This window comes from Diplotaxodon limnothrissa, linkage group LG6 (genome assembly GCF_057381915.1).
Source record: "Diplotaxodon limnothrissa isolate DT_005_m linkage group LG6, D_limnothrissa_male_GT1.1, whole genome shotgun sequence".
Lineage (NCBI taxonomy): Eukaryota > Metazoa > Chordata > Actinopteri > Cichliformes > Cichlidae > Diplotaxodon > Diplotaxodon limnothrissa.
The window spans coordinates 33465741-33493194 of NC_140601.1; the positions used below are offsets into that span (position 1 = coordinate 33465741).

Consider the following 27454-nt stretch of genomic DNA (forward strand, 5'->3'; position numbering starts at 1 on the left):
GTGCAGATGCATTTTATGGACTTGCGTGCTGGGAGGAAAACAAATCACCTGTTGAAGGGGGCGTGGCACCGAGGTGGTCAAGGCACTGGTTCTTGTAGCTGCTCCACTGCTCCTTCACAAGCTCAAGAGAGTTAGCAGAGGAGACCTGAAGGGAGAGAGGAAATTTCTTTTGATGACTCTCAGAAGTAGACGGTGTGAATCAAGAAAAAGGAAACATATTTGAAAATTGGCATGTGAAAGTGAATAATGCTGGGAGTCATACCTTTTTGCAGCTGCAGAGCATGAGCAAGGCCAAGAGGAGACACACCTGGGACATCCCACTGATGCTGGGAGGATGGGGGTGGGGACCAAAACACAGAAGAGGCCCAACTCATGAGGCAGTCTCAGCCCTGTTTCACCACTTGGCCTGCAAACAACACGGAGAAGCTTGTTATAGGCGTGTGTTTGTGTAGATAACTTGAAATAACGAAGGGACTGTGAAACAGGTAACAGAAAAAACAGGCAATAATCAGTGACGCGCTTCTCCGTCACAATCACAACATAAATAATTTATATGCACCTGCGAGATACCTGGTTAAAAACAAACACCTAAAAGTCTTTGTTTTATTTTATTTTTTACACATCCTTTGCCATTAATGTGCTTTATTGACCTCAATATTAGGATATAAAATCTGTAACACAATCAGTAAGATGGGCTAATGAGTTGCTGACTATCACTTTGTTAGCACAATAATAATATTAATAATAAGAGGAAGAAGAAGAAGATTTGTTATTAATAAAGCAGTTTTCTGAATCTGATTCTGATTCACACTCCTGGTACGTTTGTGTATTTGTTCATGCCAACCCTCACATCTAGAATTCCACACTACAACTATATATACTTCTGAATGAAACCCATCCTTTGTCTATGTCTTAAATTCGACGAGCAGTGGCTTTCCTGTGGCATCAGTTGACGAGCTTCACCAACGCAGTTGGAGAACAAAACGAAATCTGAAACGTTTCTGCAAAAAACACCTTGAGCATGGAAACATTTTTAGCTAAAACGTTTCAAATTCCATTCTATTCCAGTCTCTTTGCTTCTGCTGAAGTGCTTCGTCGGGCTGTGGGTGTGTGTTTCTGTGTGTGGTTACCCCATGGCGCTAAAATGCTGTGACAGTGATCTAAAGTGAACTAAACTCGGCATAAATAGCCTTTCATTATCAGCGCACAAAGATTATCACCTTCATTTTAAGAGCTAAGAGCTGAGGAAAAAACAACAATACAGCAAAATACTGCTGTGCTTTGTTGCTGCAACAGATCTTTTATCTTCTGGCGCTGGAACAATATTTTTCCTTAGAACCACATGCAGTTTTTATTGACTGAGCAACAAAGTCAAGCAGACAGACAGAAGAAGGGCAGACAGTTCATAAGCTCTTATACAGGACACAATCTGAGAGATTAGACTATACTACTGCTTACGGTGAAATATCGGAATGAATCTATGAATATTAAAAATATGAGTGAGCCACTGATTTGCACTGTCACCTCACAACATGAAGGATCAGGGTTTTAACTTCCTTGTTAGAGGAGGCCTCTCTGGGTTGAAAGAAAAAAAATGGAACAGCAGCCAAGTGCCTGAGATGACCATACTGTGGATATTTACTCTAACAAACTCGGTAAAGAGCCAAGAGTATATAAAACAAGTGAAACAAAGTGTTAAGAACCAGCAATAATTGGATCCTGTGTTCAAAGCCTGATATATCTTCCTTCCATGTGCTTCACAACACAGCTGTTGTCCAAAAAGTGTACATTACCTTGAACTACACAATTGCATAAGTTTGCATTTCACTTGGAATTATCATGCGACTCATTTGAATTCACCTAATTTAAACATGTTCCTTAAATACTCCATAGAGATCTAATATCAATAACAGTGTTTTTAAGTTCTTGTTTTATTTTTTAAAGTTTGGTGGGATTATTACTAAAGATGGGTTTCAAAATAAGAAAATATTGACACAAGCTACAACATTACTGGATTTATCGATTTAATGTTCACTTGTTTTCCACTACTGAGTGAAACTAGAAAATTTTGTTAATGTTTCCAGTTCTCTAATCACATAGTATTAAATCTGAAATGCAGTTTTATGACACTTTTGGGAACCTTGGGCACAAAGCAGTAACTAAACCTTCTGTTGCAAATGCACAATGAGTCGTTCATATGCACAGTTAGATTCAATTTTTAAAGTACTCAGCACAAATTGCAAACATTGTTTTACCTTTACAGCAAATGATTTTTTTAGACTTTTCTTGCTCACACAGAATGTTTATGCTCTACAGACCTCTGAGAGCCACAACGAGTGGTCTGTTTGGATCACTCTTAATTGTAGGAGAAGCTTATTTTCAGATTCTTGGCTGAATGGAGGATATTGTGCCCAGTATTTGCTGGCAATCGCTCTATTCTGTTTTCCCTGCTTAAGTTGGTGTGTGTCAAGTGTGCATATAAGCGTATGTCTGTGCATGCAAACCCCACTGGGCTACTTGCATCTGTGTATCTCTTTTTAGATATTAGCAGTGAGGAGAGGACAATGCAAATTACAAGACTGCTTCAAACTGATAGCCTTGTCGACCACACAGGGAGATTTTACATTACACATACATAAAACACATGTGCATAAAACACTTGCACATGCATACGCCTACACAAACACATTAACATGCTGTGGACTGCTGATATTTGAATGTATTTCAGCATTTATAAAACATAGTTTCAGGCAGCACTGTAGGTATACCCTAATTTCCAACCCTGCAAACACTTTACCTGCCTTTCACTGGGTGTAGATAGAATATTTAGTGGCAGTAAATTTAATGTTGGTATCCACAGGCTACAGGATGTATTTAAAGCAGTGAGCACCACACTGTGTAATGCTGTCTAATGCTGCTTTTACTTGATTTCCTTTTATTTATATGATACATTTACTCGAAAAAACAAAACAAAAAACTTTCTATGTACTTCTATTGTATGTGAACCAATGCTTGCATTCTTTTAAGTATCCAGCTTGGGCCCATTTTACACGGTAGTTAAATGGAAAGGGCTCAGCGCTCTTGTCCAATGATGATATGATGAATACAGGAGTCTGTGTGTGTTATTAAGCAGAGAGAAAAAGCCAGAGATGGAAAGTGAAAAAGATATTTGCCCAGCTTCTAATCTGTATTACAAAAGCCTGTATGACTCAACATTTCCCATTAAATTATTCCTGAAAAATATCCTTTTCATATGAATGCGCATGTAAATCAAAACAAATGACAGACCACAAACAATGTGAATGTGCATGTGTATGGTGAGTACTACTGTTACTCCCTAGGGTTATATACTTGAAGAAACTGAGTGTCAGCCTTCACCTGCATTATGCATTTGTCTTTATCGCTCTTACACACTCTCTTCCTCTGCTTTCTAGGGAAGAAAGAGGTGTAAGTGTAACATCTCTCTAATAGTAATGACTGTGTTGTTAGCTCATAACAGAAATTATTGACAGTTGACTACAGGAACCTCCCATGTACTTCGTATGGACTTATGCCTTGCAGCAATTCTTTATAATTTTGTTTAATCTGTTAACTATAAAATGAATGAAGAAAGTCAAATGGTCAATCTGATTCTTCCATTAAAAAATTTCATCTTTCATTTTCCTCTTCTGTCAGTATCAGTGTACCAGATACAGGCTAAGGCCGTGCTTGTCACTCTCTTCCTCCCACACATCTCTATTTAACTGCACAATGTGTAAAACGCACAACAGACAAACAAAAACAACAACGACAACAAAAACATACAGAAACTGCAGGATGAGAAAGTGAGGGAAAGAAATATAGCCTTGTGATTACTGCTTCTCGGGCATCATGGACTTTAAGTTTAATTGATCAAAGTAATGACCAGTGATGAAAATTAGCTGTTAAACACATGGTTCCCCATCACCATTAATTCAAACTGTACATTTGTATTCAGGCCATAGTTTCTATGGATAAGTGCATTATCTGCTGTGAGTGCCAACCAATTATATTGTTTAAATCAATAATCATTCCCTATGTGAGGAGGAGCAGGCAATTAGTATGGAGAGTATGTAGGTGGTAGCAGAGACAGGAGTGCAGTGGCTGTAACGCAGAGCTGTAATTATGTTGTTTCTGCCTTGGTGAACCCTCCAGCCCCATATGGTGACTGACAGCCAAATGGTCTTTAACTCCAATAACATTCTTTGCAGGACTTTAAGTAGTTCTCATTTTAGTTTGTTTTGTGTTTGCTTGGTGTTTTTAATGCTTTCTATCAGTACCTCCCAAGAATGCAAAAAAACATTGCAGTCAGGATGAAACTATTAAAAAAAGATTTCTTCTGTCTGCACTGATTTATCTTTGAAGGTATGACTCTGTTCTGGGCTCTCCCCGCTTTTCCATGCGCATTTGCAAAGCCTGTGGCAGGCAGAATAAGAATCCTGCACTGAACAGGCGCCGGTGACACCGCATATGACGCTGATTCATTCAGACACAGCATGAAAAGGAGGCACTGGAGTGGTTTTGGTTTGCTAAGCTGCTTGCATTTAAATACGTGAGCCTACATAAGATTAATAAACTAGATGCATAAAAGGTTATCACTTGAGTTAAAGAAGTTGGCTTTTTAAATTAATAGTGGTCATTTCTTTTCAGTGTTTTTCAAATGTTAAGTTCTTCATTAGAATTTAATTTAACCTGCAATCAAAGAGCTACAGCACCATTTTCTGTGCTATAAAAACCTTTGAAATAAATTTAGACCATTATGCATACAGTAATTCTACATCTAGCCTTATAGTAGTTAGACTTATAGTAGGATCTGTTTATGTTTTTATAATATTTGGAGCACTTCTGTCTGCACCTCAGTATATTGGAAGTGATTGGGATTTGGGTTTGAGCTGCACAAAACGTTGTGCAATAACAGTGTTTTTCCATACAAAACGTTCCTGCTCCTCTCACAGACCTCACTATGAACATTTGGAAGTATTTTCTGGCAAATAAATAGTCCGAGTGAAAACCACTGTGCAGATTAACTTATTTAAAAGGGTGTTTATGGAAATAAGTACTAATCTTAAGTTTTCAATCAATTTTAAGCCAAAACGAGACTTTTATCTAATGTGTTGGGTTGGCATCTCAAAACCTGAGCTAATACGATTCCAGTGTCTGCATGCTGTCCATTCGACTCTTATACAGAGAAGGTGAAGTCACATAGAAGAGCTTGAATTATGGTCTTGAGGGGATCACTGTTATCTTCATCAGATTAGGTGCACTTGGCATAAGATTGTGTTTGAGTGTGTTTTGTGTGTGTGCATGTAAGGGAGTGAGCCTGTATTTTATGAGTACCTGAAGTGTGTGATGGAAGTGATCCAGAATCTGCTCCTTCAGCAGATGTTACGCTTCACAAACAGAACAAGTGCCATATTTCTTTTCATCTCTCACCTTCTCTCATATGTTCACCTTTTGCTTCCTCCATCCTTCTACTTTATGATCCTTGAACCACTTAGAGGCAAAATGGCTTGTCAGATGCAAGGAGACAAATGCCTGTGGACAAGTTTTCAGAAAATCTCCCTCTGTTCCCTGCCTTATCGTTCCTTCTGCCTCCTCGGGGGAGAATTCTTGCCCATCTTGTTTTCTGTCTGATTTGGCTTATGTGGAAAATCTTTGCAGCAGGAAACACAGAGGTGACCAACAGGCACAGGCTTGTATCTTTTGCATGGACCTCAGACATATAGTTGGCATACTATTAAAAGTAGTTAGTCATTTGCATTTTCATAACCTGCTTACCCAAGAGGACTTAGTTTCCTATTATAACTCTAGTCTCAATAGTATTCTAAACTGTTGCCCCACTCAAAACCAAATCTGTATCATTCTCTCAGTCAGCACCCTGGTTTACAGCTGAACTCAGGCTCCTGAAAGCAAAAGGACGACGACTTGAACGCCTTTATAAGAAAACTGGTCTGAATATCCACAAGGAAATGTTTAATAATCATATTATGTATTATAAGGAGTGTATTAATCAAACAAAATCTGCTTACTACTCCACCATTATCTGTTCAAAAGATGACTCAAGCAAGATACTGTTTTCACTGTTCAACTCTTCTTTCAGGCCACCAGATTCTTAACCTGCTCATCTTTACTCGTCCTCCTTTTGTGATTCTTTAATATTATTTTTCATTGAGAAAATTCACAAAATACACCAAGAACTGGTTTCCGAGGTTCCATTTAGCTCTTCCTGTGTAATTCATCTCTCATCACACTTTTTTTTTTGCTTTCCAGCGCCCCTCGGTTACTGATATTTCAGATTTCATCTGTAAGTCAAAACCTTCTACTTGTCAGCTAGACCCCATTCCTACAGTTTTGGTTAAGGCATGTCTACCTTCTTTGCTTCCCGTCATATCTGCTATCATCTGCTCTTCACTTACCACTGGAACTGTTCCTGCTTCCCTCAAAATTGCCGGCATCACCCCAATATTGAAAAAAAAACTGGTCTTCTCAAACTCAATAGTAATAAATCCGAGCTCCTCTTGGTAGGCACTAAATCAACATTATCCAGAACCAAGAGTTTCTCTATTACTATCGATAACTCACCGGTCTTCATTTCTTCCTCTGTGAAAAGTTTGGGTGTCATCCTCGACAGTACTTTATCTTTCAATTCACACATTAATAATGTTACTCGGTCTGCATATTTTCAATTGCGCAACATTAATCATCTCCGTCCTTTTCTCACCCCACTGCCATTCTTGTCCATAGCCTTGTTACTTCCTGGATTGATTATTGTAATTCACTTCTTTTTGGTCTTACTCCAAAATCCATCCACAAGCTCCAACGCGTCCAGAACTCTGCTGCCCGTATCATCACCAGGACCCCTTCTGTCCACCACATCACTCCTGCCTTGCAGCAGCTTCATTGGCTCCCGGTCAAATATCGCATCAATTTTCAAAATACTCTTGTACACATTTAAGGCTATTCATCATCTCTCTTCGCCCCATAAGATCACCGCCCCATCTCGTTGTCTCAGATCTTCTTCCTCCCTTTCACTCTCCGTCCCACGACTCTGGAATTCCCTACCTCCTAATTTAAGAAATATCTCTTCCTTCTCCCTCTTTAAGTCCAAACTCAAAATCTACTTGTACAAAATAGCTTATCCCACATAACCTCTCCACTCTGCTATTTTATTTGTTTATGTCTTATGCTTTTATGATTCTGTAAACTGCTTGCTTTTATTCTACTGTGTACAGTGACCTTGAGTGTTTTGAAAGGCGCTTTCAAATAAAATGTATTATTATTATTATTATTATTATTATGTAATTGTGAGGCTTACAGTTCTTTGCTATCCAGATTCATCAGCTACTTTCACACCGTGTGTTTACAATTTTCAGTATTGGCTTAAGAAAACTAGACAGTCAACTTTCTTTTTCCATTATTCATATATTAAAATAGTCCTGTTTTGGGATTCATGTGAAATATCAGGACTTCAACTTTGGGTTGGAAAGAAATCTGGGTACCACTGAGCCAATGGCAGATGGGCTGAGCAGCTTTTAGCTGATTGCTACATTCACAATAAGGTAGCATTTCTGTCTTATGTCATCAAATCATGGCAATACTGCGCCACAGGGCAGGTGTCCAACTAGGGGATGACGCATAACGCAGTGTCCAGATGAGCATCATAAAAGTTGTGTGAAGGAAAAGACAGAGAGAGGGAGAGAGCACATGGGGGAAAGGCTTGGCCAGTACATACCATTCTTAGTGTCCAGTGGAGCATGCCAGAACTATGCTCTCTGGGCTTCATAAAATTATTCTTTACAATACAATGCACATGTCTTCCACACTAGGACTGCTTATATAATAAAATGGAAGAATGAAATAATAAAAACATAAAAATAATAAAGTGGAAATGAAACAGCCAAAGTGACCTGGTTGAATTGTCAAATAAATCTGCTCCCAATTGCTCAATACAGTTGCTCCGTATCTTATGTCTCGTTTAGTAGATTTCTATGTCAAAGAAGGACCCACACGCTCCCCTACATCCAAAAGTATAAAGTACTAGATATAGAACTGAAGAGCTGACCTTATTGCAAAAAATAAACTGCAAAAATGACAGTTTGTGATTTTATGAGGGTTTTGTGATGAACCACTTCTTGGCTCTGAAGTCTCTGCAGACAGCCAGAAAATAATCCAGCACATAACTTAGAAGTTACCGTTAGAAACATATTTTCTTACTTTTGCACAGAGGTTGGCAAGCTACTACATATTTATCATATATTTTCCTCATTACATTAGTTTCATTGCCAGGTGTACGAAGAGTGACTTCTTATCAAAGCTGTCTTGATTTAGTGTTTGGGTTTTTACGTGAGGGTCACAGTGTTGTTTTTTGGGAGTGAAGCCAGAATGGGAGTGAAGCAACAGTCCAATAACGTGTCTTGGCTCTTATTCAGTTACACAAGCTGGTGCATTCTTTTGCTCACATATCTCTCTGGGCATATGGTCTGTTGTGTGGGTTTTCTCTAGTATTAATTTCCTTTGCACGTTACACTTCCCTGTCTAATCATTCACGCGATGAAGACATAGTAATATTAGCGATCTTTGTCTTTACTCTTTTGAACAGGGTATAACAAACTGGAGGAATATAAGTCATGTGAATCCAACAGCTTACGTGTATTATTTGGCTTCATTTTTTTTTTATGTGGCTAAAGATGGAGATGTTTTAAACTGTTCAAGAATGTTGCACAGCGCTTTAAACTCTTTAACAATCGCTGCAAAACCCGGAAGCAATTTAAATAGTTTAAATTATTATTCCTTACCCCATTAAACAATTACTGCAATTATGTTCCAGTAATGGATCCAATAATGAATTCTAGTTATTGATTACAGCTCAACTTTGTGGGCTGATACATACACATTCGAGTACAAACAGCAGGTTCATGTGCAAAAGGACAAAAACCCTGATGAAGGCCACAAGCCGAAACGCGTTGGTCAGTCAATAAAGTTGTTCATCTTCCCTTAAGTGTTGCTGGAGTTCCTGCATTGTGTATTCTTTCATCCTCTCCATGCACCTTGGAAGTAGGTGAAGTTGTGCCAGATATTTTTGCTGTGATTTATCTTCAAAAGGACAGAAAGCCAGACAAAGTGGCTTTGACTTATTGTGTTTCCCACAACATGAGGGTAACGTAAAGTGATGACATAGGATGATACACCACAGTGACCAGCAGTGACAAAGCCTTTTGTCCTGTCTTCCTCCCCCTCACCCCCAATTAGCTGCAGCAGAGCCTGGTTCTCCTGTAGATTTCTTCCTGTTAATAGGGAGTTTTTTCCTTTCCACTGTCACCAAATGCTTACTTGTTGTCTCGCTGTCTGTGCCTTGATGCGACTGTTGTTGTGACATTTTACTGTATAAGCACAACTGAACTGAACTGAATTGAAATTAAACATATTATGTTATACCAGAAATGTAGTAATTGGAACCAATATCAGTAGTATTACATGATTCTGGCTAACTAATTCAATACCAAAACAATATGCTTATCTCATGTACTTTAACGTAGACCCCTTTATTAGAAGGTTTTCAAATGACTGGTATGATTTGAATATAACTGTATATTTTTGATGACAGGACACTCTATCAAAGTAAAACATTAGTTGGGTTACATTAGCTTAGCACTTATATGATATTAGCCACTGTAAACATTTTAGTTTGTGGAACTAATGAGGTAACATGTCACGAGATCTGGACATTACTATTTTTTTTCCAAAACAACACTGTAAAAGTGCTACTGATTGGGTTGTGTTTAAGGTGTTAATCTGACACATGACATAATTGGTTAGTTTGGGCACAATAATTAATCAGAGACACAGCAGAGCCATTGCCAATGAGTTATTCTTCTCATTGAAAAGCAATGAATAATTATGTATTTTTGATTGCTATTTTGTTCTATTTAATTGTTTTGTACATACAACACTCATCTTCAATATCTTTTTATACACAGTTGTTCCTCAGAAGAGGAAAGATGTATAAAATGAAAGCCCTTTCCAGTGTTTCAGATTTTCAGGTTTTGATTGCATTGTAACTCTGCATTGTAGACCCGGTCTCTTCAGAAGTGTAGAAGATACATAAAATATGCAATAAAGATATATGATTTTAAAAAAATCATAGCAATATTAAACCTCTTAAGCCCCAAAGAGGTTTCTGAGCTTCCTGCTCGAAAATGAAATGCCCCAAACTAACTGATTATTTCTCTGCAATTACAAACTCCGTGCTTACAATTGTGGTATCAAAATAAAGCTAACACTTGTGAAATTTCATCAGAGGTATACATATTGAAGCAGATATTACTGTGTCAAAATTACTGAGACTGGAACACAGAAAAAGTAAGTAGATTTTATCCTCGCCTAATTTTTTAATTTGTTTTTAGCATATAACCCTTTTAAAAATATCCCTCAGTTCACATTTCATTCCAGAAATTCAGTAACCAACATATAAACATCATCTGTGCAAAGATTTATGTTTCTAAAGTGAAACAGTGGAAAATTACAGTTTCACTCTTAAGCCCCGGTACCGGGAGCGTGGGGCTTAAGAGGTCAAGGACTGTCAATTTAATATTTTATGTTTGCTCATTGTGCATGACTCTGCATTTGTGCACCTGCACAGATACTGTCAGTGCATTAATGTGTATTAAAATAAAGGCATATAGGACTATCATGGCACCCGCACTGTCTCCAAGGTACACTGAAACACAAAAGACGTGAGTGAAGGGTAAAAACACAGGTGTCTGATTCTTGTGACCAACACAAAAAAAGACATAGAAGCGCTGAGGAAGCACAATTGAACCAGTGTCACAACAGATAAGACTCAAGGAAAGAAAGAAAATTTTAAATTACACAATGTCATTAGACCTCTACATTACACATGTAGCACAGGACAACAATTAGAAAAAAAACCTGTCTATTGTGAACTTAACTCTCCAAATTAGCCTTAAACTAGAACTGTTTGACACTGATGTGAATTTCTTCATTATAGTTACCATGGCAGCAGTGAATCAGATCCCCTGACATAAGTGAATATCTATAAAGGATTACAACAATCAAAAACCAAACAATTACCCCCCAAAAATCTCAATGTTTCAAGATATGAGACATTTAAACATGGTATTTTGAGCTAGCTGTTAACATCAAGTTCTTTATCGAGTTATGGCTCTGATTTCTCTTATCATTTTATATCACATACTGTCATGGTCCCCGTGTCTGCCTGGCCAGCTCCAAAAGGCCACATGTGTTTGGTGTACATTCTCCTCTCTCCTCCCCGCCAGGGCGGAGCTCACTGCAGGCTTCCGCCCTTGGCACACACCTGCATCTCGTCAGGCTCTGATTACGGGTTGGACTCACTGCTGGATGATTATGCTAGACACGTTAGTGAACCTCTTCCTCGAATCCTTAAGCTTTGTAAACTTGCTGCGATCTCTGTGTAACCTTATTTTCTCCTGTGCACAGTTTTCCCCGGACCCGTGACTAACCTGTTGTTTCAACCACTGTAAAGAAGAAGAGCTAGTATGTGTGTGACTCCAATCCCGGACTTCCCTTTCGGACCTAGGACCCCCGTTCCCCTCACTGTATATATCTGCACCTGGTGATTGTGTAAATAAACGTTGTTTTCCCCTGAACTCTGCTCTGCGCCTGAGTCCTACTACACCGCATGACACATACTAATTTTGTACAGAACTTTGTTTTCCTGGCTTCATGTTTCCTTTTTTAAATTCTTTTTCTTTAAACTTGAATAGATTCCTACCTTTTTTGAAGTACAAAATAAAGAAAAGAGAGCAACAGTTTTGTGTATTGGTGGAACGAATACATAAATTATATATTTTATATATTTTTCTTTAATCTTCTTTCTTTAATTTAACTGACAATGATGCTGAGAGGGTGGGGGTCCTGTACATTATTGGACTCCGCCCTGTTGCTTCATTGCAGTCTAATTACCAAATAGTTTATAACTCAAATGCTATATTGATAAATCATGTTCAGTATCAATGATCTCTCCCTTTTAAACTGACTGTGGAAAAATGTTCAGGTTCTCTCTCCTCTGAAGCAGAGGCATCCTCTGAATAGCTCTTGATTAGGAGAAGAGATCCACTATCAGGCATAAAGACTATCTGCACACAGACTGCGACCTGGTCAATCAGAACTTGGCAGCATGCTCTTTTTCTACTTCCACTCAGTCTCATTAAGCTTTACTGTACAGACTCTTTTCAAGGCAAAGTCAAAATGTGCCCCACAGTTTTGAAGTACAGGCTGCCAGTATGCTTTCTGTGTCCTCCTGGTGAGGTTGTCTTCTGCAGAAGCTCACACCATCACCTGCTAGATGACCCCATTGGATAAATGCCTGATGATGTGTTTAAGTATTTGAGAATTTCTTTCACAGATCTGTGTTTTGTTTCTTGGTACTTCAAAACGTGCAGTATTAAAAATGTTTTCCCTAAAAGTTTCTGTTGTCGATCCCTTTTTTCGTATCAGTAGGAAACAGTCAGTATATCACTGGTTTTGAGTTGAGTTGTTGTTTCTGAGCCTAAACTCAATAAATTTTTACTTCTTCACACAAACAAGCTGTTCTACTCGCATCCAGACACAAACAAAGAGATGAGTGTCTTTCATGTTTCACTTTCCCACAAGCGTATCCCACTGAGTCTGACATCTTTAAAATTTAAATGATCACATTTTTGGTTAGGTTCAGGCAAGAACAACTTGGTCAGATTCCAAGTTTAAATTGCCACCCGACTGATGGTAAGCAACTTTGTTACCACATGGTTGTTGTTTTTTTTAAAGTAAATGGAAAAATAGAGTCTGCCCATCTTAAAATCCTTGATTTTGTTCATGGCTCCTTAAGAATGTATCCCAAATTCATCTTTTTCTTGAATACAGGTTATAATTTTGACAGATGCTCTTCAGTTTACACCAGAAAAAGAACAGAAGAGTTGTTGAAATGCTTCAGTCTCTGTTTTTCTATATTTATACAACCAAATCACAAAAATCAAAGATTTTATATTATAAAATATGTCATCCTACTTAGGAGGAATGCTCTGGTTTACACAGTGTTAGATACTGATTGTGGCAGTTTAGTAGTAAAAGTAATATAACAAAACAGGAAAATCACCACATCTGATACACAGGAGGTCCTGAAACAGTTTTCTTTTCCCCCCTCAATTAATTCAGCTGACATTTCTTTATTATATTTGTTAGTAGAAAAATAGCTTAGTCTGGTCTGGTTATCTTTAAATCCTTCAATCTTTGCTGCCAGATCCAGATCCAGGGACAGGGGACTGTTTACTGTCAGTGTTGGATGTTGCATTTTGTTGTACTGCTTCAATTATTCATTTCTCCTTCAAAGTCTATAAAATGCACTCTGCTAAGTCTAAGCTTTTACGAGTCTCATTAAATATCAAAGAGAGTTCTTTTCAATAAAATACTCACATTCACATATTGTAATATTTCTAACCGAGTTAGCATAAGACCAAGTTTTCAGTTGCTACAGAAAAAAAAACATCTTTAGATTGAGTGATTTCATGGTATAAATTCTGCTCTATAGCTGCATCAGCGACTTAAGCTGTTGAGATACAAATTACAAAGTAGCGAAGAATGATGCATACATAATGTCTTAATCCGCTCTTAGGGAAAAAAAATACTGATTTACATGCTGCATGTTGGTCCTTGAAAGTATTCATTCAGCATGCCCGTTTCTGATCACAGTAAATAAGACTGTCCTTCAATTAAATATGTTTAAAGTATTACTATAATTAATGGTAAACCCACGAAAAAAACATCACTAAATGTTCTCAGTGCTCTCTGATGGGCTCAACCAGTAACTGTGAAAAGTAAGCGAAGTAAGTGGCTCCATTCATCTCTGTCAGATTAGATACATTTTGGATTTAACGAGGAAACATAATTATGCTAAAATTAAACAGACCCATAAGCGCCCCATGCATCACAAGACACAAAATGCAGTTTAACTGTTGACGTGCAAGCCAGAAAGATACAAAGAGTGTGTTTATACTGTATGTGCATGAATTTGCATCCTGAGGGGCCAGCCCATAACTCAACCTAGTTTGTTTGGAGCAGTCCCATTCCTCTTAAATTACATTACAGGGAATCTGATTCAATGAACTGGCTTGAGAAAAGCTCAAAGGGGTAAAAAAAAAAATAAAGTGCATTAAAAACTCAGCGACAAATTCTGCTAAATTAAAGATAATAAAGGCACAAATCAGTTTTCTGCAAAGGAATTTTATTTGAGAAAAGAGATCAATCTGTGTCAGCCATGTAATTTTTACCGCTGCACATTTATCTAAATGAATGAACTATGCCATCAAATTCTAATGATAAATACATCTTCTCCTGGCAACTCTACATGAATATAGTAATCTTTTCTTCATCCATCCATCCATTCGCTTCCGCTTATCCTTTTCAGGGTAGCGGGGGGCGCTGGAGCCTATCCCAGCTGTCATAGGGCGAGAGGCGGGGTACACCCTGGACAGGTCGCCAGTCTGTCGCAGGGCCAACACACAGAGACAGACAACCATTCGCACTCACATTCACACCTAGTGGCAATTTTGGATTTATCAATTAACCTATCCCCACAAGCTGCATGTCTTTGGACGGTGGGAGGAAGCCGGAGTACCCGGAGGGAACCCACGCAAACACGGGGAGAACATGCAAACTCCACACAGAAAGACCCCGGCCTGATGTTGGAATTGAACTCAGGACCTTCTTGCTGTGCGGCAACAGTGCTAACCACCGTGCCACCGTGCTGCCTAGTAATCTTTTCTTTTCCTTTCCAGTATATTTTCAAAACTACATTATTGCTTCAATTAAATTATGTGTTTCCTAAATAAGAGTGTGGGGTACTTACAGAAGCAACACCTTAACCAGACTCCCTTCAAAAATGAGTATTAATGTGACAAAAAACACCAGCTTTGACTTTTTCTTTTACAAGTAGCAGCAAAAAGCGGCAATACTGATAACACAAGGTGAAACAGTTGAAACATGTTGGCTGTAAGAAAGCAACAAGTGTACCTGACTTAAAGTTTGTTACCTATAGCTTTAAAGCAGTTGCCTTATCCAGAGCTCCTCCCAAACTTGGAATGCTACTTAGTAGTCCCATTGTCTCAGTGCTTGAAGCACCACGTGCATCACATGATGCTTCACTGGAAGCTTCACGGTGTCAAATGTATTTTTACAAAGAGTGCAAAATGAATAATGATGATTTTGTTAGTGCAGCCAAAAACAAGCATGTTTTCAACGTGTGATAAAGGGGTGCATTGACACAACAAAATCTCAACAGGTCATTTGTTAATGCTCTCCCTCAAACGCCCTACAACAAAAACTTGGTGCAAAACTTGGTGAACATTGAAGAAATCTCCGAGCCTTCCTGTAATGACACAAGTGACTTGCACCCTTCTTTGGGCTATTCTACTGCCAAGGACTGTGTGACGTCCTAACTCTTGTCACCAAGGATGATAGCCAAATGAGTCAGCGCTGTGTCAGTGCTGACACAATGAGATATTTTGTGGTGCTGTTTTGTGATGCAAATCACAAATAAAAATCTGCAGAAAATCACAAAAACAAGTTTAACAGGTCCTGATTTTGTTCAAACAAGAACATCCTGGCTCAGAAAATTACCTCTAGCACGTGTTTGACAACCATGACTGTGCTATCCTCAAATCTGAATGCAGTAGGAACAGTCTCTGATCTAGCTGATCATCCTCATCCTTTAAGGCATTTAAATAATTTAGATTTGTGTATGATAACACATAATGCAATAGAAAAGTACTATTATTTCAAATGCAGTTAAATGTTCCATTGAAGGCCATTATGCTATGCATAATCATGCAGAATCTAGGGAAGGCATAAAAAAAAGTTTCGGTCAACCAGATAGCTCTTCTGAATCTGATAATTGCCTTTCAAATATAGAAATTAAATCTAAAAACAATTAAAGACAGCACATGGTGATATCAAAGCTGACACATACTGGCTATAAGAAAGCAACAAGTGTATCTATACAGTTGTTGGTCTGATTAGAGCTAAGGATAGGGATGGGTATTGATAAGATTTTCACGATTCCGATTCCATTTCCGATTCTGTTTAACGATTCGATTCTTTATCGATTCTCTTTAAAAAAGGAGAACACTAAGGTCGATTAGCTTAGAACTTTGTTTTATATCTTCTCTTTGAACAAGATAGAAATTTAGGAGTAACATGGCCTTACAAACCCAACAGTGAGATCTTAAGAGATCCACAGCCTACGGCTCTTCAATGGGGTGTCACAGGGTCCCCAGGAAAAAAAATTGTAAATGTAAAATAATAAAATAAATATTCTTCTGTAGCAATAACAAAGTATAACATAAATTGTTCTGTGGCAATTACACAAGAATATCCAGTAATGTCCCTGCCTACAATTAAACACATTCACTTACTGAAAATCATCTGCTGTGGCAAATGGGTGCAAGCCTTTTACCACAAACTTAGTCACTGCTTGGTGTCATTCATCTATCCTGCCTGAAAGGAGACGCTACCGGTAGACTGCAGCGAGAGCTGGCAGCATCTGAGCCAGACTCTGTCTGTCTCTCTCATCATGGTCACCTAAACGCACAGTAATGGCAGGTTTTGTAATAAAGCAGATCGCGCTAACATAATATGCACTGTTAGTTGATTATTTACCTGCCGCATTAACGGGAGAGGACGTGCAAACGTTACCGCTGCTGCTGGGTTGAGATTCACGAGTCCGGAGCGGAATTAAAAACACGACATTCATTTAAGGTCATTGCGTGTTTTGTGAGCAAATGCTTTTGCATATTCGTAGTGTTTCCTCCCTTAAATTAAATATCTACTTTGCAAGTATTGCAAGTTGCCCTGTTGTCATCCGTTCTCGTAAAGTATAACCAAACTTTTGAGCGTTTGAGCCGCTTACTTAGGTTATCTCTGGAAGGAAAAAGTCTCCATGGAGAAACTCCACACTGGTGAAAAATGAAAAAAGAGAGTGTAGGAAAGCTGAGCGCAGATGGAGAAAAACAAACCTCCAGGTTCATTATGACATTTATAAAGAGAAACTTCACAATTATAATTTACAACTGAGGAATGCAAGGAGGTCCTACTTCTCTGACATCATCACTAAAAACAGCCATAATGCTCGGGTCTTATTTTCTACAGTTGACAGGCTAACAAACCCTCCTGTGTCAGTGGCAGCTGAACTTCATTCGACCATGGCCTGCAATGACTTTGCCAAATTCTTCACTGAAAAAATCCAAAAAATTAGACAAGCAATTGGTACATCAACAGCAGATCCAGGATATGTACTGTGTCCACCAAAAAACTGTTTAAACACCATGAAACAGTTTCAACCTATTAACAGCAAAGACCTGGAGGACATCTTAGGTCAACTGAACTCCTCCTCCTGCTGTTTAGATGTCCTGCCAACAAGTTTTTTCAAAAAGGTCTCAAAGACTTTAGAGTCAGACCTGTTACAGATCGTCAACTTTTCTTTATTATCAGGTGTGTTTCCAGAATCACTAAAAACTGCTGTAATCAAACCTATACTGAAAAAGGACAATCTTGACAAGACACAAATGAACAACTACAGGCCGATCTCAAATCTCCCGTTTTTAAGTAAGATCATTGAAAAAGCAGTTTCTCAACAGCTCAGTTACTTCTTAAAACAGAATAATTGCTACGATGCCTTCCAGTCAGGTTTTAGACAGAACCACAGCACTGAAACCGCTCTGACCAAAGTGTTTAATGACATATGTCTGAATACAGACAGTGGAAAAATGTCAGTCCTAGTTTTACTGGATCTCAGTGCAGCATTTGATACAGTTGACCACAACATATTACTCAAACGACTGGAGAACTGGACAGGTCTTTCAGGAACTGTACTAAACTGGTTCAAAACATACTTAGAAAACAGGAAATACTTTGTATCAATAGGTAACTTCACATCTGAGCAGACAAGTATCACGTGTGGAGTTCCCCAAGGTTCCATCTTGGGACCCCTTCTGTTTAACATCTACATGCTCCCACTGGCACAGATTATAAACAACAACAAAATAAACTATCACAGCTATGCAGATGACACACAAATATATATCACAATGTCACCAGGAGACCGAGGCCCTGTACAGGCTCTTGGTAAATGCATTGAGGAAATCAATGACTGGTTGTGCCACAATTTTCTCCAGCTAAACAAAAACAAAACTGAGGTAATAGTCTTTGGCGCCAAAGAAAAACGATTACAGGTCACCAGAGAACTTCAATCTATACATCTAAAAACCACAAACCAGGCGAGAAATTTGGGTGTAGTGATGGATGCAGACCTAAACTTAGAAAAACACATTAAGACAATAACAAAGTCAGCTTACTATCACCTCAAGAATATATCAAGGATAAAAGATCTGATGTCTCAACAGGACCTGGAAAAACTAGTCCATGCATTCATCTTTAGTAGGCTTGATTACTGTAACAGCATCTTTACAGGTCTACCTAAAAAATCAGTCAGACAACTACAGCTCATTCAGAACTCTGCTGCTCGAGTCCTCACTAAGACCAAAAAAGTGGACCACATCAGTCCAGCTCTGAGGTCCTTACACTGGCTGCCTGTCCGTCAGAGGATAGACTTTAAAGTTCTGATGCTGGCCTATAAAGCTCTGAATGGTTTAGGACCAAAATACATCAATGACCTCCTGACCCAGTATGAACCTTCCAGATCCCTCAGGTCATCTGGATCCGGTCTTTTATCAGTTCCCAGAGTCAGAACCAGACACGGAGAAGCTGCATTCAGCTTTTATGCTCCTTATATCTGGAACAAACTCCCAGAAAGCCTCAGATCAGCTGAAACACTCAGTTTATTTAAATCCAGGTTGAAGACTCACCTGTTCTCAGCTGCATTTGAATAAAGCACCAAATCCACACTTTAAGCTTAAATTTCAAAACTTACATTTAACTACTGATTTTATCTACTGTTCTGATTTTATCTGTTTTGATTTTATATACTGTTTTGTTTGTTTGTTTGTTAATTAGTTAGTTAGTTTATTTGCTTGTTTTAATCAATTTTAAATCATGCTTTTTATTTGTTCTTGTTTCTAATGTCTCTGTAAAGCACTTTGAATCACCTTGTTGTTGAATTGTGCTATACAAATAAACTTGCCTTGCCTTGCCTTGCCTTACGCGCCGTGTTTCCTGCCAGGTAAATGACGCTCCGCAACGTGATGACGTCATTCGGGGCGACTGGAATCGATAAGGGAATCGTTTGCAAAAATGGCAAACAATTCCAAGGAATTGAAACAGTGGGAACTGGTTCTCAACAAGAACCAGTTTTCGATACCCATCGCTAGCTAAGGATGAAGCTGGCTCATTTTTTCACAGTTTACATGTCAGGTGATCGCATTTCAAGAGCTCAGGTGTCCTAGTCCACACCATTAGCAATACCAGGACCTTGCCGCTGGCACAACTAAATGGAATGCAGTTATAATTAATGTCATCATCTACAGTTAAAATGCCTTCAGCGAAGACAAGGTCTGTAAGGTATTAAGTTATTATCACATTTCACCCGCACCCTGGAAGTATTTGCTTCATCTGCAGTTCACTTAACATGAAGCTTCTAACTGACTGCAGTTACAAAGCACAAGCTAAAAATCTTTGTCAGACTCTCACATGAATGTTTGGATTTACAAATATGAGAAGTATACGAGACAGATATGAGCACAGACTGACAGTAAAATGAAAGCTAAAAATAATGTTGTACATATCCAGGTTTATTGCTTAAAATCTGTTCTGTGTTTGGAGCACACTGTAAAAAAAATTGTAATATAAAAGTATTTTTACTGTGTATTTTACAGTTTTTTTTCTGCTTTTTTAGAATATCATAAAATTTACATAAATAGACTGATTTTACATGTCAAATGTAAAATAACATAAAATCCCTGTAAATGTTTGCTTTGAAGCAGTAAAGCAGCAGAACCCACAAAGAAACGGGCATATTTTCAATGTCAAGAAAGCTGTAATTAATATGTAAAATAAGGTATTTTATAATGTCATTCTAAGAGCTTAACTAACCAATTCTTTGTGGTACTTGAGAGCACATCACAGCACATAACATACACAATTGTGTATTTTAGAGTTATGGGTGGTTTTCAGCTGCATGCCACACAACACTGTTTAATAATGACACAGTAAAAAGAAAACGATCCTGTACAACCTGAGAATGACAGCTGTTATTATGGCCAAAACAAGGAAACAGGAGTGGAACTCCAGCCATGATTAGTAGGTATTTTCACGCACCAGAGCGGACGTCACGTTACAAAGTGAGTTGACATGCTGCAAAGTCATAAAAAATGCCAAATAATAACCAAATACTGAAATTTTGTGACTGCAGTTGGAATTAGAGGACACTGAACTTGGCTCTTGGAGAAAAGTATTAAAAAGCAGTATATAAATTGCATCTAAAACTTTAAAACTGTATGTACTTCTATTTTAACCTTTGATCCATGTCTCTACATTGCCATTTTTTCATTTATCAACAGTGTTTCAACCGCTGTTGGTTTTCTATTTGCATTTAAATAGTGACCTTAAGTAAATATGATCTGCTTTCTTCTGCTAATATTCTCATTTTCATTTTGAACATGGCAGCTCATCAGACTAACACGCACAGTAACAGATGCACACATGCCTTCTGCAGTATTACCAACTGTTATTTCTTTCTGAGTTCTATAAAAGTGAAAACAACTGAATAAATTAGAAAATCAAACTAGCAGCTTTCCAAACACTGGCCACATTAGCCAACGTATGTTGGGCTCTCGAAGCTGGTAACATGAGGTGTTTGGTGATACAGTGTCAAAGAGAGGAGGTTCAGCTGTTGTAGATAACTGTTCACATTTGCTCATGTAATATTCAGTTTTACTCCTCGTCAACTTTAATAAAGTGTAAACCCACAGAGTTTGGCCACATACATGAAAAACCCTTATATTTACTATTGATATAATTTTTATATTATTAATATTTATTGTTGTAGGGTCTTTACCTTACAATAGAAAGCATCTTGTGGCGACTGTTCTTGTGATTTGGTGCTATATAAATAAAACTGATTTGAAATTAACTGAATTGAATATTTGGCACACACCAGTCTTTTCTGCCCATTTCCCTTCCTTAAGAATGTGTTCTTAACAGCTACTTTTCTGCTGTGACCTGATGAAGCTTTAGGGAACCGTAGATTAACCAGCTGAAGGGCCAGATGTGACTTTCAGTTCCTGTGTCAGGTCTTTATTAGATTTTTTCTTATTTCTTAAGGTCATAACTTTCAGGTACTGTTTATCTGCCTTGTAGGCCTGCCCCTACCTTCTTTGGTCCATCTTTTGTCCTGAGATATGGCAAGTTTTCTTGTGGAATTAACTTGTTGTCGCAAAATGCTACTGCTAATGTACCCATATATTTTGTGGCAAGCTGCTAGTAACAGGAGATAAAATTTTAAATTGGGTGTTAAGCTGTCTGTTATGTGCCGACACAACACAGGTTCATACCTTGAGTTGGCTGCCTTTATATGCAGGTCAGTGTTAAGTGACTCCACGAGATGAGGGATTATCAAGATAAATAAAACAACGACAAGAATAAAAAACAGGAAGTAACTACGACAAAGACCAGGGGCCCGTTCTTCGTACGTCGCTTACTACATCCAAGATCAAATGAAACATCCAAGATCAAATCATCGCGCTAACTCTGAGCTCGCTATTCCGGTTCCCCGAACACACCTGTTGTTGACGATTAGTATAGCTGGATGAAGTAATGTGAGATCACTGGGTGGCCCAACAGGGGCTACGCATCGATAGTAGAAACATTGATCGGCAACCCTTTGATTGGTCGGCGAAAATGTCGAAGGAGCGCGCTCGGTATTTTTCGGCAGCAGAGCAAGAACTCTTGAGTGAGGGATTTCAGGAGTTTCAGAGTTTAATTAAAACGCAAGGGAACACTGCAAAGGCTGCAGAAGCAAGGAGAGAGGGCTGGCAGAAAGTTGCTGACAAATCAAACTCGTAAGTAATTCAATAATAATAATAATAATGGAGTGGATTGATATAGCGCTCTTCAAGGCACCCAAAGCGTTTTACAATGCCACTATTCATTCACTCCCACATTCACACACTGGTAGCTGTCACAGCTGCCCTGGGACAGAAGCCAGGCTGCCATATCGCGCCATCGGCCCCTCTGGCCAACACCAGTAGGTGGTAGGGTAGATTTATCATATCACACCATATTATCCAATATTATATTACATTATATTATATTATAATATGTTATATTATATCCCCTTTCACATTAGAGCCACAACAGGACCCACTAGAACATGGGAACAAGTAAAAGTGAAATATAAGAATGTTCTACAGAATGGTAATATCTATCACTTATATTGCTTTTCGTCTCTTGGACAGAGACCCTGAAATAATCTGTTTGTTTGTTCATAACAGCAACCAAGAAAAGGGGCAGAGCAAAAAAAAAGACAGGTGGTGGTCCTGCACCCCCTCGTCAACAAGTTGGTTAAGTAAATAATACCCTCATGGGAAAATCGATATCTCTCTATGAGCACACTGTCGCGCTGAGCTAAAGGATCCTGTCTGTCCCGCAATATACGCTGAATTCTGAGGACTCTCCTTATCAATCTTGCACCTTCCGCAATGGGTGGCTCGCGTATACGGACAGGACATGGCTGCAACAGGCTTCCCAAATCCACCTTCGCTTTTATAGCCGTGGTCTCCCACCTTGATTACACGAAGTAAATTGCAATTACTACTCTGAAATCTGAATTACATCTGTAATAATCACATACATGTAATAGAATGTTAATAGTACATTTCCCTTTTTTAGGAAATGACCTGTATGTATCTGTGTGAAATCAATAAAAGGATCAAGTGCTGCATTATCTTTAGTTACATTGATGTTATTTATTTATGGTACAACAGTGGTAAAATATCGCTGTTGCTTTCGTATACATGAAGCGGAAATACCTGAGTGGCCGCGATCTAATCCTGTTTACATAAAGTAAACCTGCTCCCGAGCAGGTTTACGCTTACGGCTCTGTTGCTATGACAGCAAGTCCCGGATGGGCTTCGAAGAACCGAACGATCCAGGATCACGCGAAATCGTCAACAGTCAAATCCGGCTAACTTACTTAGCGAGGTACGAAGAACAGGCCCCAGGACTACAATGCACACGTCTGACCCAGACAAAAAGGTAAACAAGCATGAAGACATGACTAACTGGCACAAAGAGAAAAGACAGTTATCTGAACAGTGAATGGAGGTAATTCAGCATAGAGGAGAACAAGATGACTAGACAGGGGAACATGGGAAGATAAAAGGACAAGAGCAGATGAGACTGGGACACGAAGGAACACAGAATGAAACAAATTAAGAATGATAAGACAACAGGCTTTAAATTATATACAAACACAGCAGAAAATAACCACTAACATGAAGTAACTAAACCTGGAATCACATGCAGACAATTACAAGTTAAAGACAAAACACAGGGGAAACATGATAATGAAAACTATGAATGGAGCACAACCTAACAACCCAGAATAGAACCCAAATGAGTGAAACTAGAAACACTAAACACTGAGAAATTACCAATAAACTGACACAAAATGGTAAATGGCCTGCATTTGTATAGCGCTTTACACTACATTCAGTCATTCACACACACTGGTGATACAAGCTACATTGTAGCCACAGCTGCCCTGGGGCACACTGACAGAGGCGGGCCCTCTGACCACCACCAGTAGGCAAACATGGGGTTAGTATCTTGCCCAAGGATATTTGGCATGCAGCCAGGAGGCAGCCTGGGATCGAACCACCGACCTCCTGATTAGTGGCTGACCTGCTCTGCCACCTGAACTACAGCCACCCCAAAAGGACAAGAGACAAAATTCAGAGATGGGACTAAACCTGACACAGGAACACAAAGGAGGCAGAAATACATAAAAGACTCAAGGGATACAATATAAACATAAAACCCAGAACAAAACTTCATGAGAAACAAAAGTTTTGAATATCAAAATGCAGTAAAGCCAGCAAATATACAAGGTAGATAAAAACTCAAAACACTGGGATCCTAAAAAGAGCGAAAAAGCAGCCAATGTTCAAAGGACATTTTTTGAAAGACATTCAGAAAGCCTGGAGAACTACTGCTCAAAACTCCAGGCGGGGGTTTAAGTGACTTAAACCCCCGCGGAGCCATCATTTTGCGTTTCTACCTTTAAAAGCCGGAGAGCAGTCAAATGCTGGAAGTGGAAGCTAAATTGGCTAGTCATTCATATGTATATTAGGTTGTTACCTAGGAATTCTGGAGGGAGGGGAGTGGGGGTGTGTGAGCTAAAAGCTGTGAACTTCCCTTTTGTGTTTCATCTTGATGCATTCTCAATCATCCAGGGAAATAAATCTCCAAAAGTCACCAACTTGGAGTGTTACAGTTTGCCATCTTAGGGAGAAATCAACACACATGGGTGTATGTCCTTTGTTGCTGAGATTTATTGATAAAAACAGTACAAAAAACCAACCATTTGTACACATATTTACAAATAATAATAAAAAGCACAGCGTGGTTCAGACTGATAACACTACCAAAAGGAAGCCAAACACTGTCACCCTTTACAACAAAACAAAGTGTGGCGTGGATGTGATGGATGCCAGGATTGTGAGTGATTGCTGAAAATGTTGTAATGTACTCACTCGCTTTTTATTATTTAAATTACAAGTCTGACTCTTTGGAAACGAAACATAGAGAAATGAGGGGTGAATCAAAACCTTTGTCCAATACAAAAGTCCCATTAAATATACAACTTGGCTCCCTGTGTTTTTATATTGCATATATTCTACTATCTGATTTAATGCAGGGAAAACTATAGGGGAAAATAAATAAACCTCAACCCAGCTCTTACAGAGCTGTTGGTGTTCTCCATCATTGGGATTTTATAAATTACTGTTGCCCTATTAACTAACAAAATGGCCCAAAATCCAGTATCCACTATTTTTGCAATATGTGAGAAACAGTCTTGTACATGATTACCATCACACTAGTGTAAAAATAGGATGGCAACCTCCAACTGGTCACCTAGAGGTTGAGCATGCAGCACTCTCACCCTCTTGGAAACCACTTTTGGTCACAAGACAATTGCACAGGTCACTTGGTGGGAGGAATCCTACCTCAGACTGACTGCACTCGCCCTCCAACAGATTGCTAACACGTTATAATCAGTCAGAATTTGTGCTGCTGAGCAACTCATCTGCTCCTTCATTTATTTCTCCAAGTAAGGATACAATGTAATGAATCACACAAACCTGAGTAACTAAGATTTGTGGCAAGCAGTTTATTGTAAATTGCACTCTAAATTTAACACAGAAAAGCGTGTCTTATTTTGCATCTGATATGTGTGTGATTGTTGCCACTAGGAGTGTTTAATTATTTGGAACAAGAAGGGAAAATGTTATCAGAATCAGTGTATTCTGATAAAATCTCTCCCTGGATGCCTCAAAGCTGTGAGCACAATGACAAAACCTTGGCTCTGTCCTATTGCTCTCTACTAAGTTCTCAGTGTTTTGATGCGAGTCCCACAGTTTCCTGCACTGCAAAAACACTGAGATTGATTCAAATAGAACTGAACTGAACTTCATGCAATGTCAAAGTGACAGAAAAGGAAATCCTGATGCAAGATGCATACAAGGATACACTTTATGCTTAATCTGTTGTCATCCTCCATAATCACTCTGCATGGATTACTTTCTCTTATCCAGGGTTCATCATACTGTCCATTATCAAAAGGCACTAAAAGTGCTCTGCAGAGAATTAACCACACACGAATATTTACACACAACAGCCTTAAGGATGTACCTGCTGGAGTTCATAGTGTGTTCTGTGTATCAGAGTAAAGAAAGCTGTGTGAATTACCAACACAGACCTGCCTCAAACACATGAGGTGAAAACAGCAAGACTTTGTGAGAGTGTTGTTCGTGTATATGTTTGTGTGTGCAGGGCACTGATACCTGTAGACTAACTCAGCAGGAGTTTTGCTTTGACAACAAAACCAATCATCTGATGTCTTTCTGCTTCAGATGAAAAATAACAGATAAGAAAGTAAGTAAAAAAAAACAAAGTGGAGAGCTCCTGTGACTGTGATGGTTGTCATTCATAACATTAGACCATCAGTGTCAAAACAGAGGAGCTTAGATGAGTGGCTTCATTAAGATATCAACATGATGCCTCACCCATTTTTTTCAACCAGCCTCTTGGTCTTTTCATTGCCAGATTAAGAAGAAAGAATAAGAAGGAAATCCGCACAGACACAAAAAGAAATATAAAACAGGAGATGGTAAAGTTCTGTGCTTACATGCTTTTTTGCTCTTTTTACCTTAAAAAAATATTTAATTTTGGTTTAAAACCACTGCTGTTTTTTTTTTTAAAAAGGTAGATTATGACATCTGAAAATTAATTCTTAAATTAAATTAAATATTTTTTCTAAATCAGCGGCCTTCTAAGTTAAGGACTTTTTGAGCTGTGGCTGACAACCAATTTTCAGATGTAAGGTCGTTAATTCTCTGACATAAATATATATATATAAAAAAATATATATATATATATTTTTATATATATATATATATATATATTTTTATTTTTTATTTTTTTTTTTAAACAAAAAAAAAACCTTTTACCACTGAATTGAACAATGGTCATCAATTTAATAGACACTGTTAGATCGTAAAAAGCAGAAGCATCACTGAAAGTAAGTCCTTCATCATTTCTATGGGCTCAACAGACAACCTTGTGCATACTACAAACAAGCATACTTGGCTTCAAGGAAACTTCAAATAAGAAGTCAATGCAGACAACCGATCCGAAGTCATATTTTTCACCCATCCACATACTGGTAAGAAGTTTCCGGTCCAACATTTCATAAATTGAAGTACAACATCAGCACTCTAGGTATGTTGCACAGCCAAACACTTTCATGAAGCTAAACATGGCTCTCTTGCCAATCTGGATTTCTTTGAACTTGAACATGAAGCTCACCCAGCCAGAGGCAGCAGTCTATCAAAGTTCCTGTCCCAGAGATCAGTTAGATGCTTCAAATATCTTTACTGAACAAGTTCTATAATGGAGATATATGCTCCAATGAAGCCCAAAAGACAGAAATTAATAAACAAGTGAAACTGAAATTTCTTGACTTTTTCCTTAAGTTTTTCCTTCAAGTGTTACCTGTTTACCTTTGGGTACTCAGCACAGAAAAAACATGAATATCAGAGTTTCATTGTAGTAAATGAAGGATAACGTCCTTCAAAAAAAATGCAGACGGCAAGCGTGTGTTTGTTCATCAAATGTATTTTTAAGAGTTAAAGACTCACATGATTGTATGAGTAAATATCACACTGAC

At 38.4% G+C, this 27454-nt stretch overlaps 1 protein-coding gene across 1 annotated transcript in view; it reads right to left on the reverse strand.

The window, feature by feature from the left end:
- gcgrb (glucagon receptor b) overlaps positions 1-27454 on the reverse strand; it is a 55495-nt gene that overhangs the window by 10873 nt on the left and 17168 nt on the right. Inside the window, exons 2-3 of the mRNA XM_085356216.1 lie at positions 263-406; positions 49-145 (exon numbers count right to left, since the gene is read on the reverse strand). Coding sequence (XP_085212342.1) covers positions 49-145; positions 263-316 — 151 coding nt within the window. The 5' untranslated portion in view covers positions 317-406. The remainder of the gene's footprint in view (positions 1-48; positions 146-262; positions 407-27454) is intronic.